General features: G+C 39.9%; 1 protein-coding gene across 3 annotated transcripts in view; it reads right to left on the reverse strand.

The window, feature by feature from the left end:
• RAPGEF5 (Rap guanine nucleotide exchange factor 5) overlaps positions 1 to 13188 on the reverse strand; it is a 205761-nt gene that overhangs the window by 16513 nt on the left and 176060 nt on the right. For all 3 annotated transcript variants that reach the window (XM_085050902.1, XM_085050901.1, XM_085050900.1), the window contains 6 exons: positions 12110 to 12259; positions 9410 to 9507; positions 7530 to 7652; positions 6165 to 6343; positions 2827 to 2917; positions 174 to 224 (listed from right to left, as the gene is read on the reverse strand). In XM_085050902.1, coding sequence (XP_084907028.1) covers positions 174 to 224; positions 2827 to 2917; positions 6165 to 6343; positions 7530 to 7652; positions 9410 to 9507; positions 12110 to 12259 — 692 coding nt within the window. The remainder of the gene's footprint in view (positions 1 to 173; positions 225 to 2826; positions 2918 to 6164; positions 6344 to 7529; positions 7653 to 9409; positions 9508 to 12109; positions 12260 to 13188) is intronic.

The following is a 13188-nucleotide window of genomic DNA, read 5'->3' on the forward strand; positions in this document are numbered from 1 at the left end:
TTCAAGTTTGCAGACCACGTCGGAGCTCTGGGGCGCCACGTGGCCTTTGGCAAATTGTGGATCTGACATGACAAGTCCAGCTCCAGACAATACCAGGCAGACTCCAAATAAATTAGGAAGAAGGAAGGCAGGTAAAGCAAGCAATGTTCTTCTGCTGTCAACACCATACTCACCGTCAAACTTTCAAGTTCAGTGAAAAGTTTCTTGAACTTCCCAGGGATTTTCTGAAGTGTGGCAAACAGAGAGGGGAGAAAAAAGAAAGAAAAGACAATGTGATTTAGGCAGAAAAATGCTGAGGCATTTTTTTCCACAAGACTGCTCTGGGTGAAGTGCCTGCTGAAAGTACCAACATGCAGTTTAACCTCTGCTCCTCAGTTCCCAGAGCCCTAATTACAGACCATGTTCAGTGCAATGCCAGCAAAGGCACTGAGCCCTGCAGCCTCATTCTGGGACCTGCATCCTTCTTCTATCGAAACTGCATGTTAGCAGCTGGTTTTATTTCCTTCCCCAGCTTCCACGACTGCTGCATTTACTTAAATATCCATATCAAGACAGAAGCAGTAACACAGGCTGAGAATTCAGGAACTGATCACATCCAGGTTAAATAATTTGTTGTAATCAATCTTCCCTCAGAACATGGGTTCTAGAAATTCACTGTCATCACACTCAGTTCTGTTTTATACATCATGCCAGTGCTGATCAGGGTTAACTCTGGCACATACTAGTGCCAAAGTGAGGTATTTCCTTAATAAACTGATTACTCTGTCTCCAATATCTCATCCTAATACTGCAGAGAGGTGGATAAAACACTTTCTAAGGGAGTCCAGGCACAAACTACTGTCTTGGCCCTCACCTGCTCTACTCCACAAGCATCCACTTCCTCTGCCTTTAAGATGCTTTAATAGATTCACATCACTACAATGAAAGCAATTGTTTTGCAATTTAAATTTTCATGCTGGTATTTCAGATTTGAAGAATGGTGTGTGGACCTTAAAGCCTGTCTATTTTTTCCAACCATAACAGTTAGCCTAGCAAAAGATATCCCTTCTTAGCACAAATCCTGTCTTGTCTTTGTGCTTAGATCCTGACAGCCACAGCGACACTACCAAGAGAAAAGAGATTTAGAACAATTACATTAAGTGGATATGTATGATTAAAATTCTAAAATGACTGAACATGGAACTGCAATTGCATATTTTTTGTATCTTATACCAGGGAAAGTGAGGCTCATTAAAACACTGGATACTGTAGAAAAAAAAAGTAGAATATGCTTGGGAGCACACTACTTGTTTAAGAAATCAAGTGTGGAGTCAATATGATTTAGTATCTAAACGGCTGCTTAAATTTAGGTTGTTTCATTTACATGTGTAAGTAATTATAATTAATTTTAAAACATTGCTCTACTTTCTAGAAGTCACATTACTAATGCAAATAACCTTCTGTTTTTGAAACTTCCAGAGCAATGAAGTTTTACAAGTAAAAAAAAAAGAAAGGATGTGACTTGATAAATATTTTACACACGGAAACGTGACATATTTACAGCAGTACATATGCAGATTCACTCTTTGTTCCGACAAGCAACATGTTCTGCTCTTCCTGAGAGAAGTCCACCGGCAGCACATGATCTCCAGAGGCCTCAGCACAGAGCAGAGTTCTGCATGTCTCTGTGCAGGAGAGATCTCTGTCATTGCCTTTGAGACCATACTTGGGCTCTTCCACTCTCCAGAGGAATGGAGTGAAGGCAACTCTTAAGAGGAGGCCAGGGCAAATGTTCCCCAGAGAGGTGTTTTAGAAATATCACAGACAAGGCATTTCTGTATCATCATCCTCAGGTATGTATTTTTCTCTAAAGCTTTTACTTTAGCTCTAAGTCAGCTCTTCCTTGCCTAAGTCCCTGTAAAAAGTCCTTGTTTCTCTGTGTGTCAAAGCCACAGACATACGAGTGATGTTTCCATATGCATGGTTTCAGCTAAGGGGGGAGACTCTGGACAGTGTCAGATGGGTTTGTAAGTCTCTAATGGCCCTTTGGTCTCAGCTGCTGGAGCTCAAGAGTATCTCCACGGCAGCAGATCTCAGCCCTTCTCTGTCACTTTGTATTACAGACTGATATTTTTCAAGTACTGCCCACCGGTGGTGGTGAGGGCATGAAGGAGGGATAAGGCTCCACCCCATCCCAATCAATTTCTCCTGCCCCAATATTTGGTTCATCGCAGACACAGTGAACTTGCAGACACTATCACTCAATAGGGATACTATGACTCTATATCAATACTACTTGCATGGAAACAAAAAATCCACAACATAAATACGGATCCCACTAGGACTTTCCTTGAAACCCACTCATGCTCTGTGTAGCAACCAGGACTTCTTAAGCAAATAATCTCTGTTCTTCAGCATGCTCCTTATTCATGGCTCTTTTCCTAACTTTGTTGTTCAAGATGAGCCACTGCAAAAAACGTGATGAATAAGAACTAGAGAAGGTTTATTTCTATGTTGTTGTTTTGGCTTTTTAATTAAATTATTCAATAATATGGTATTGCTTGTTTGGAGCCACCTTTGTAAGACTTTCTGTTCTGATATCTCCTTAAAATGCTAGAATAATTTATTTTCTTTGAAGAGCATGTGATCTCCATGCTTTGTTCTGATTTAAAACTCTGGAAGGACACATTTAGTTTTGTCACAGAGAACTTTCTCCACAAACACTCACTCCATGTTTGATTTCAGCATGAAAAACCAAAAATTAGAAAGAAAAGATAATTCACCAGTCTACAACCTTTGTGCGAAACGGTTTTGACAGTGTCTAAAAGATATAAAGATGTGTCTTACCTCCCAGGTCTGAGACAGCCGGCTGACAGATGCAGTGTTGAGACCCATAACAATTGCAAAGAATGAATTCAGATTTCTTTGGGCTTTACAACTGAGGAATAAAAATACGATTTTTTTTTTGTACTCAGAATCAGAAATAAATGGAATGCAGAGGTATCCTAGGTTACTGAGTCTCATTTCAACCCGCAGCACTAACATACAATCATCTTCCACATAATGAACTCATTAAATGTCCTCTCATAACCACCTGCAGTCTAGGTGATGGGGTCTCTAAGAAGTTTTTTAGAAAACGTTCTACTGTCTCATCAACCCTGTTGTTGGCAGGTTATTTTTTTTCTCTTTGCTGTCAAAAGTAATTTTCCCTTTTCAATGTTCAAGTTACTCCCAGCTGTCCTTTACCATACAGAATAATTCCTTGACCTCTATTCTGTTGTATAATAAATATTTTCATCCCCCTTTTCATCTTTTCTGTAAATTGTACAACATAGGTTCCTTCAATTTCTCTTTGTGGCTGTGGCCTGCAGTCTGCTTTTCCATATTGTTATTATCCTTCATTGAATTCTTTGTAATTTATTTTAACTCATGTGTTTCCTTCTTTCCTTCACTACTTTCTCACGTAGTGAGACAGTGGGGAGGGAAGAAGAAATATAATTTCTTATATAACATTCTTATGCAAGCATAAAACAAACAGCAAATTATTTATTTGGAACGGCACCACATTTTGTCCTTTCTTTTAATTTGTCATCTATTATCACCCAAGGACCTCTGTCACAGGGATGTTCTTTACAATCATGCATTTATTTCTTCAGCTCAGTATTAGCATTCTGTAGCTGAATTACTTGGCATCTATCTAAATTAAATCTTATCCTACTGTTGTTTGCACATGCCCCTAGACTCCTTAGATAATTCTTTTTTTATCTATCTATCCTCCAATGCATTTGCAATCCCTCATCATTTTTATTGTCTGAAAATCGGGTTAGTGTTCAATCTACATATTCCTATAAACTACCTGCAGCTACTACTGTACAGGCTCCTATGGAATTTGCTGGATACCTCTATTTCCTGACATTTTACTATATACAATCAGACCATGCTCATTTCTAGTCTATTAGGAAACTTGAAATCCTGAAATACTCAGTCCTTTTCAAACAAAAATATTGCCCTTTCTCTTGCAGATCTTTGAAGACCATACAAATATATGGGTGCACTTGTGTGTGAGAGTGAGAATCCTCTTTTAAGATAATTTTAAGTATGAATGAATCCACTGGCTTCCCTGGGATTTATCACCAGGGAGAAGTACATGCCAAGGCCTTAGCCAGGAAAATCGCCAGCACTTGTTACAAATTTTATAAAGCCTACCCTTATCACTGTGTACTATCTTGAGACAGTGCATTTCTCACTTCACTTCAGCTGTCTTAAAGTTAATCCCAACTTTGTTGCTTAGATTCTTTTTATCATTAAAGCCAGGCAGCTCCCCAAGGCAATTCATTTCAAAACAAGGAAGGTGTCCAACGCAGCCTGCATAAACTGTGTGTTGGGTGGGCCCACTTCTCACAGCAAACTGTAGAGAGAAGGGATGTCCCTTACAGTCAGCCACTGATTGCTCTGGTAGCAAAAAGGCTGCTGTTATAATCTGTTTATTCTAACCTTACACTGGCTTGTTTCTTTAAACTCCCCAGGCTGTTAATTTCTAATAACGTGCTAATTAATTTTCTTTACTGAACCACTTGTCTTCTCTTTTAGACTACTCATCAACAGAAGCACAAGGATTTTTCAAAAACTTTGTCTCCCTTTTATGTATTGACACACTTGTGTAAAATGCTTTCATTTTCTTCAGGTGTGCCTCAACAGCAAAGCACACAGATGATGAACATGAAATTTTCATCCTGGTGCTTTCCCCGACCAAAGGAAAATCACAAAGATTCCTTGCTGAATCTGTGAGCAGAGAACAGGGAGCAGCCAGAGATGTTCATAGAGCCCTACGTCTCTGCCTTAGTCATAAGGAAAACAGGAGGGCTGCTTGTCTTGTGTCTCATAATGAGAGTCCTGTGCTTAGCACACCATCCCTTCCACCCTAATTGTTCCTCTTTCATCAACTCTTCCAGAGCTGATGAGAGGCAGTAGTGTGTTGATTTAGAAAGCAGCTTTTATGATTAAAAAAAAGTCTTGTGAAAACTACACACTCATTTCATCACCTGCATCCTCCAACGGTGGATGCTTCTGCACCTCACTGGGAGAGCCTGTCTGCTGTTTACTGACAACTCTATTTAGTCTCCATAACTTTGGCTTTTCACTGAACAGAATGGAATCAATAAAAATAGAGGAACATTTTAGTTTGGTAACAAATATATTCTTTTTCATGTGGGACAGACACAAAACTTTTCCTGGGATGCAAATAAATGCTACACTGGTGCAAGCAAGGCACACAGAGTCAACCATTTTTTGGCCACTGATATGGCAGAAAATGAACATATTACTGGATACCACCCAGCTTCCAAACTAAATCAGATCACATTTATGAGTTACACTAGATTAGATTAGAAGAATTAATTTCTCTAAAGGCACTGCTTCAGCAGAGAAGAGTCCTTTGTATATAAGTGCCTTGCAAATTAAATCAGCCCAGTCGATGAAAGGAACAAATTACACATTTTCAATGAACATGCATATTCAAATATTGCAGAAGCCCAACAAGTGGAGAGAGAGGTGAGGAGGATGATTGCACATATTTAAATTGCTCCATTTCCTTGGTTACTAAGACAAAGAGTGATTGCAGAGAAAAGAAATCTCTGTGTATAGTATATATTTGTATTCTGTTGCAAAGCATAGAATAAATGCCCGTTCCTCTTAGTAACAGTGAAAAACTAAACTGTAAAATCCAACACATGAAGAAAACTACTCCTCCAATAAGTAAAAGAATACTCCAGAGAGGATGACGTGGGGCAACAGCTCCATGCAGTTGGGTTCCTCTCTATAGGTAGGACTTTCAAGTTTATAACAGAGTGCTTTGATTTCCATCTAGTCTTGTGTGACTGTTTTGCTGCTGAAATAGTTCTGTCATATGGTCGTCAGGTTATCTCAGCTAAGGAAGAAGCTATCTCTGCTCCATCAGGGATGTTGCAGCTGAGCTGCCAGGGGAGATTTGAGCAGCATATACTCCACCATGTCTGGTTTTGACCAGTGTCTGCTATTGTTATCATGAACTGTTTTATTTAGGTATGCTTACTACACTATCAAAACACAGGATGACAAATTAGTTTTCTTATCTTGCTTCTCCACCTACTCCTTGCCAAACAAACAATGTGAATTCAAGGGTTTCTGTTGCAACTCTAACAACTTACTGGGCAGCAATCTTGATGAACTTTTTTAGTAGCTGAACACGTTTGCAGAGCTGGCTGCAGAGGAGTATCTCAGTGGCCACCCAAAGCTGGACCTCATTGCACCTTTGCAGCAGAAGACTGAGATTCTCGGTGTTTTCAGCACTGCCTTGTCTGCTGAATGTGAAGTATATCAGCTCTTGCTGGAAGACATTGACAATATCATTAGGGATAATAAAACAATTTAAATATTAAAGAACTGTAAATTATTTAGAAGTATGTTTTTGAAACAAGGTCTGGTCACAAATGGTTATTTTTTCATTATCCATGAGTCAATCGCAAATGATTCAGGTTTGACTTGGCAAAATCTAGAGGCTTGTTACAGAAGGCAAGTGGACTGGAAGTCCTGCAAGGTATGCTCTTCTTGTAAGAATTCCTGCAGCTCCATTTCTGGCAACAGCCAGGTATAAGACATAAACAATCTGTTTCTGTATTTCATCACTTCTGTTTCAGTATGAAAAAGCAATCATATCAAACCACTGCAGTATCTGAAAAATGTCTATTCAAACTTGATTCTGTTTTAGCCAACTTTTATTTAATAGAGATGTGGGTCTTGATTTCTGCTCAAAAAAACCCCCGAAACTTGGCCAGTTCCAAATTTAAAGTGTCTAAACTGAATAAAAGAACCCAAAATGAAAGAAAAGGAAAGCATCTGGTGAAAAACAAGGGTATTTCACATTCATTTTCTCAGAAAGCCAACAGACTTTTCAGTGGATGATATTTTCAAGAGAGCTTTTCTGCTGTTAACTGTGTTTTACACAGCAGCTATAACCAGAACCTATCAAAGTCATCAAAACAACCCAATGGGCCCTGAAGTGCACCATTATCCCATTTAATAAAGCCTGCCCAGTATCTTTCATCTCACTGAAGCCTAACAAGAACAGTAATGTGACCATCTAAATTGCTGAAACTGTGAATTCTTTTAGGGATAAAGTGATATGAAAGACAACTATTTGTGGAATCCTGTATTTACTGAAAAACTATCAAATGCATAAGACATTTTGCATATGTAACATATTCACAGAGAGATTTTTTAGAAAACTCTCAGTTTACAGTTCCATCATGGTCTTCTACTCTCTTGAGGCAAATCTGAATAAAACACATCAGGTACACAGGGAACGTATGAGATGCCCAAACACAGGAAATTTACAAACCCTTGACAATTCTTTTCAGTCTCAAGGATTGCAAGATAACTCTTGGACCTGTCACCACTACTGAGAGCTGCCAAATCATGCTGTCATGACAGTGAGCTGAGCACCCAGGAATACTAATGCTGCAAGATGCATCTCAATGTGCAAGGCTGCATGATGTGGATGTGGTGCTTCTTACCTCATGAATTGCATTGAAGAGGCTCCAGTCAAAGTTTGTGAGTTCTAAGGCAAGATCCCAGGTGTTAATTCCCAAAATCCGCACAGATCTTTGCTGCAATTCCTCATTTTCAGAAAACGGGTTCTAAATTAATAGACAAGACAAAAAAAATCCTCAAGAAATGTCAAAAGTTCTGCAATGAAACAGTTACTATACTAAGGTACCAAACACAGCTGAGTAAGTAATCTTCTCTAAGTGCACTCTGAGGGCCTTTTTCCCCACTAATCAAAATGAAGGAGCTATAACCTATTTAATAAATAGCCTGAAATGGGAAATGGGTCAATAGGATCAATGGTTTGCTATTGGAGACTGAGGCAGCCTCCCTCTCTCCTTCTCTGCCCCTCCCTCTGTCAATCTTGAATTTAAAACACTGACCAAGCAGACAGTATAATGAAAATAAAATCCCTGAAACTATCAGAAAATAAAATCTAAAGTAAGACATCAGTAAATTTTCTGATATAAAAGAATCATTCTGAAAACACAACAGATTTAGAATAAATACACGTAACCTGCCCTCCAGTCCACCTTTACAAATAACATAAATCCATACATTTTATGATTAATCTACCCCAAATGTAATCAACAAAGAGCAAAATGCTGTGGGTTCTGCTTCATAGAAGTTACTTAGTATATTACTGTGGAGTGCTGTGCTACTGCTGGTGTTCAGGATCATTTGACATTTCCATTATTAGCTTGGATTTTCAAAGTTTTGCATTTCTCTTGGCTTTTTTAACCTCATTGGTCTGAAACTTGGCACATGAACCATCTGCCTAGATGAAAGATTATTCTTATCAGTTAAGCCATTACTTTGGTGCTATATTTCTGACAGTCACAGCAAGTTTGGCAATTTTTATTACTTAACTAATGAAACTAGGTTGGCTGTCACCTGTCTGCACAGGAAACCTTCCCTTAATATTCACATTTTTAGAGGTGGCTCGAATGCCAGAGATAATGGGGATGACAGATTGCAATGACAGTGACATGTCAGCTCTTTGGGGCACATTGATCCAACAAAATGTAAATAGACATTTCTCATCCTGAGGATGAATGCACAGATCCTAGGTATAGTACAACCTAGTTGTACTGTGATACAACTGACTCTTTTCTGCTCTTTTCTGGAAACATCTGCATAATTAGCAGAAAACTATTGAAACAGCAAAGTGTCTGACTGCCTGCTTCACTGAGGTTTTGGGAAAACACAGAGGGATGGAGGGAGTTTGCAATCCTGGTTTCTGAAGACAGAGGGAAGGATGAGAGAGATCTGCTGCCTCTTGATCTGCTTACCTTCCCAGCCTCAGCGAGAGGATGGAGAGACAGACAGGCAGAAGGAAGGGAAGAGGACACACCACCAGTGTTATACATCAGATGACCACATGCCTGCCACAGCACAGGGGGTGCACTGATGGTTCTGGTGGAACTCACACAACATCTATTTCCACATATAGTAATTCCATGGAATTTGTTCACCACTTTGCCTGATTACAAACCAGCCACTGTAAGTGCTACAGAGGCGCAAGGCAGGGTGGAGAGGAAAGAGTCACAAGAGCCTTGAATAATCCTCATCCCAACCACTCTGGTACAATCCCAGGTCAGCTTTTCCAGGCTGATGTAGATTGAAAGACTTAAGCTGTACAGAAGCTTTGGTTTATTTAAAATTGATGAACAAATTCCATTACTGTTCAGTCAAATAACTGCTGTTAATGAAAGATTTTTTTTTTTTAGGAATAGCAGCTCAGTAAGCTTTACAAAGGAAGTAAAAAATGTATTCTGCATTGAAAAAGCCCTCTGAGAGGAATCCTAAGACAAACAAAAAATGGGAAACATACAATACTGATCCTTACCAAAGAATCAGTCAGATCTTTTCTGTATACAAACATACGACTGGATGACTCCAAAGATTTTGAGATAGCCAGGTCATTTGGTTGCAGTTCATGTTTTTCTGTAAAAACAGCAAATAAAACACAGAAATTTCAGAACAGAAGCAAAAAGCTGTATTTGAGAATTAAAGGTACAATTGTATTTGTGAAGCCACATCAACTTCTTAGAAGGTAACTAAGCATCAAATTGTCTGTGGGGACCCATCATTTCCACCCTGTTCAGGCAATATAAAGGCAAGATATTTCTCATGGACTAGAGCACAAAAGCTCCCTGCTTCTGCTTTCAACCCGCACTTCACACAGAACAGAAAGAAACCCTTAAATCATCTAGTCTAGCCTCCTATGCCTTACAGAACATTTCATTTCAACCCAATGTGTCTACTGCAAATGTAGTGAGTTTTGTTAGAGCAGAGTGTCTCAGCCTCCAAAGACTGAGCTGGTGTGTCACTGGAGACAAAACCAGGGGTGGAGATGAAATCAGTACCCATGGCCATTCAACAGGAAAAGAAGTTTAAAGGATCCCAACACCATAAAATTCACCCCACAGAGCAGAGCTGAGGAGTCCTTTATAACACAGCATTTATGGTAATTCTTCTAGACCTGGAGTAATTAATTTAGGAAATATCTGAGTAGAAGAGCAGGACATTGGTAGCAAAGAGAAAGGACTTTTTTTTCCCCTCCACTCCAGAGTACTGATTCAGCTCTGTGGAATCTTAAACAAACTAGAGAAAGGTTTGGGGGGAAAATAAAGCAAAACCCCAAATACAGCTTAAAAAACTGCCCTGGAAAAACTGTCTCTTCCTGCAGACTCCAAGTAATCCTCTGGAGACCTGAGACATGGTAGACCCAAAACCACTAAAAGCACACTGACAGCTACCTTGGACTCTGCATTGCCCATGAGCAGTAGGACTAGGAGTCTGAGAGCCAAACATAATTTCAGACAATTTTCCCTTCTATCCATGCTCACTTATCCATTGATACACAGATACATTGTGTTGAGCTATCATTATGTTTTTTCAAGGTCATTTTGAATCAAGAGCTTGCTTATCCAGTACAATAAAAACAGGTTCTCTAATGCTCATACTGCTGGCCTCCACGAGGATGAAAGACCAGAGTTCTAAGTCACACAAACAGCAAAAACACAAAGCAGAAGAAAAGCATAGCAGGTTGGTGTTTATTACTTGCAGCACAGGATGCGTAAGAAGGATACTGAAATTGTTGTACTTCAAACTAATTCTGGCAATGTGATGTAACTAAGTAATAGTTTAGGGGTTACAAAGGTCACGTACAAATGGCTTTCCTACTATACCTGCATTTTATTTATTGTTTCTCATTGAACAACCAAGTGACAACCACTTCTGTTTTGTGTCTTTCCTGGGAACCAATATAGTATGTTTCATTATTTATGAATGGTTGGTTTTCTTTAGCTAAGCAGGCAGTTAGAACCAGATTTATTACTACCGGAGCAAAATTTGCCCTGCTCTTGAACAGCAGAGAAAGACCTGAAAAGCAAGAGCAATGCAGTGATTTTGCAGTGCTGTGAAATGCACTGGAGGTGACTCTGGGCACACACAAGGGTAAAAAGAGTATGCCTGAAAATTATGTAGTCTGGATGGCCAGGACATCCACATGTAATACTGGGACAGTTGCTCTGTGCCCAGGCTCTCAATAACCAGAGCAGGGCATCATCTCCCTGCCACCCATAACAGTGCACTCAAAGTATGTTTATTTAATTGAGCTCAGCATGCGGGAAAAAATGTGCCTTTCTGCTTCTGAACCAAAGAAATAAACAGAACAAGCCAGCATTTCTGTGTATTTCATTTAACTAGACTGACGAAGAAGTAGCAATGAATGCTGTAACTTTAAAGGCGTGTCCTTTTTCTTAGGAGGTCAACATCCCCCAACTATGAGAATATTGACAAGATATTCTACAATCTTAGTCCTTTCTGTAAATGTAGCTTCACACTTCTATGCACTAGTTAAATTGCTTCCAAAAGACACCACAATGATCAAAACAATCTGACCAAGGAGCTTGAGACCTGCCAAACACCAAAGATCATCTTGGGACTTCGGCTCATCCCTAGGATCTCTCCATGATCACTCTAGTCTTTCTTAAAAAAGACTATAAGCCCTTCTGTTTAATGACTAACACTAAAACAACATGCAAAATATGTCAGTTGTAAGGAAAACTGCTTACAAAATATTGCTGAGATTGCTCTCAATATCTGATTTGTGCAAACACGTCTTCCTCCTTTCTCCGCAAACATATTTGTTACCCATGCCATAAATGAGGAAACAGCTATGCATATAGTATTTGCTATTCCCTTCTATATTTTTAAAGCAAGCCAAGCCTTATTTCCTTCAAAATTAATTTAAATTCCAAAGCAGGAGATTCATCTGTGGAAAAGAAATAAAATCTTGCAATACTGCTGGAGACTGAGAGTTCTTTACACTCCCTTCCCAGCCAGGAGATGCTACATCCCACAGTACCCAAGAAAGAGCTGTTGCCATGGAAACAAGTCTCTGGGAAGCAGCTCCTCATTGTTCCCCTGGTCATCCAGCTGTGGGCCCATAGAGGAACAGCTGTAATGCTGCATCAGAAAATATCAGCCCTCCCTCACCTGCAATAAAAGGTAAGTAATCAGACGAAGGGAAGTTATTTACCACCAGAGAATGAGACTGTCACCAGCGCCAACTCCTCCTCGGGATACTGGATCTTTTCTGCCACGATCTTCAGTATCTCCTGAGCTGAAGTCGACACTTGAGCTTTCACGCTGACATAAGAGTGCTCTGTTATATACACACGGCAGAAAACTGCAGAAAGGAAGAAAGACATGCTCAGCTGTAGGCAGAGATAGCTGAACAGAGCAACAAACAAACTTGCAGATCCCACCACAGCAATGCCTCAGCTGCCTGGACACCGCAGAGAGGGCAGTCACTGCAGCCTGACACAAAGGACATGAAACTAAGCATAAACATCACCACTTTTCCCCTTCCCATCTCCTGTCCCTGGGAAATGAGAGAGGCAAGCAAATGGAAACACAGAATCCCACAGCAATATCTATTTAAGACTTCCTACCATGAGGATTTGCCACAGACAACTCCCTTCACTGCCTATCTTTGCAAACTCATCTGTCACCATCCTTCCTCCCTTCATTTTAGGTTCAGGTAAGTTACTGTCCTTTCAGTATATTTCATATCTGCTGCAGAAATTATTTAGGACCTCCACTTCCACATGGAACAGGCAGTTTTGCAAGAACAGTGCTCCCAGGTTTTCAACCACTCCTGATAGCTTATCTGTCTAGACATCTAAACTACTTGCATTGCCGGAGCATTTTAGCACCAGCAGAGACAGTCCAAACAGCCATACTATCAGTTCTGATGATTCATTTCCTGAATCACAAGAAGCACATATAAATGGGACTGGTTTGGGGAAATGGACTCCCTACTTCCCTGGACTCCCTACTTCCAGTGAGGGCCATGAGTTGGTTCAGCTCTGGGAATGCTGTGGTCAGTTTAGCAATTACCTTTTTCTGCTACAAAAAGGGACGTATGCTTTCTCTCCCTGCCAGAATTTTAGGTTTACATCTTTTCCTGAGCTTGCCCTAGCTAGTTCTTTGAAATATGGCTGCCACACTTAAAGGGGAAGAAACTGAGCTGCAGAGTTGCATAAATATTTTGAAAATTACATCAAATTAGATCTGCTAATCAGAATCGTCACAGCTCTTGGTTTCACACTCACT

The sequence above is a fragment of the Lichenostomus cassidix genome, chromosome 2 (assembly GCF_008360975.1).
Source record: "Lichenostomus cassidix isolate B80296 chromosome 2, HeHo_3.0, whole genome shotgun sequence".
In the NCBI taxonomy this organism is placed as follows: Eukaryota; Metazoa; Chordata; class Aves; order Passeriformes; family Meliphagidae; genus Lichenostomus; species Lichenostomus cassidix.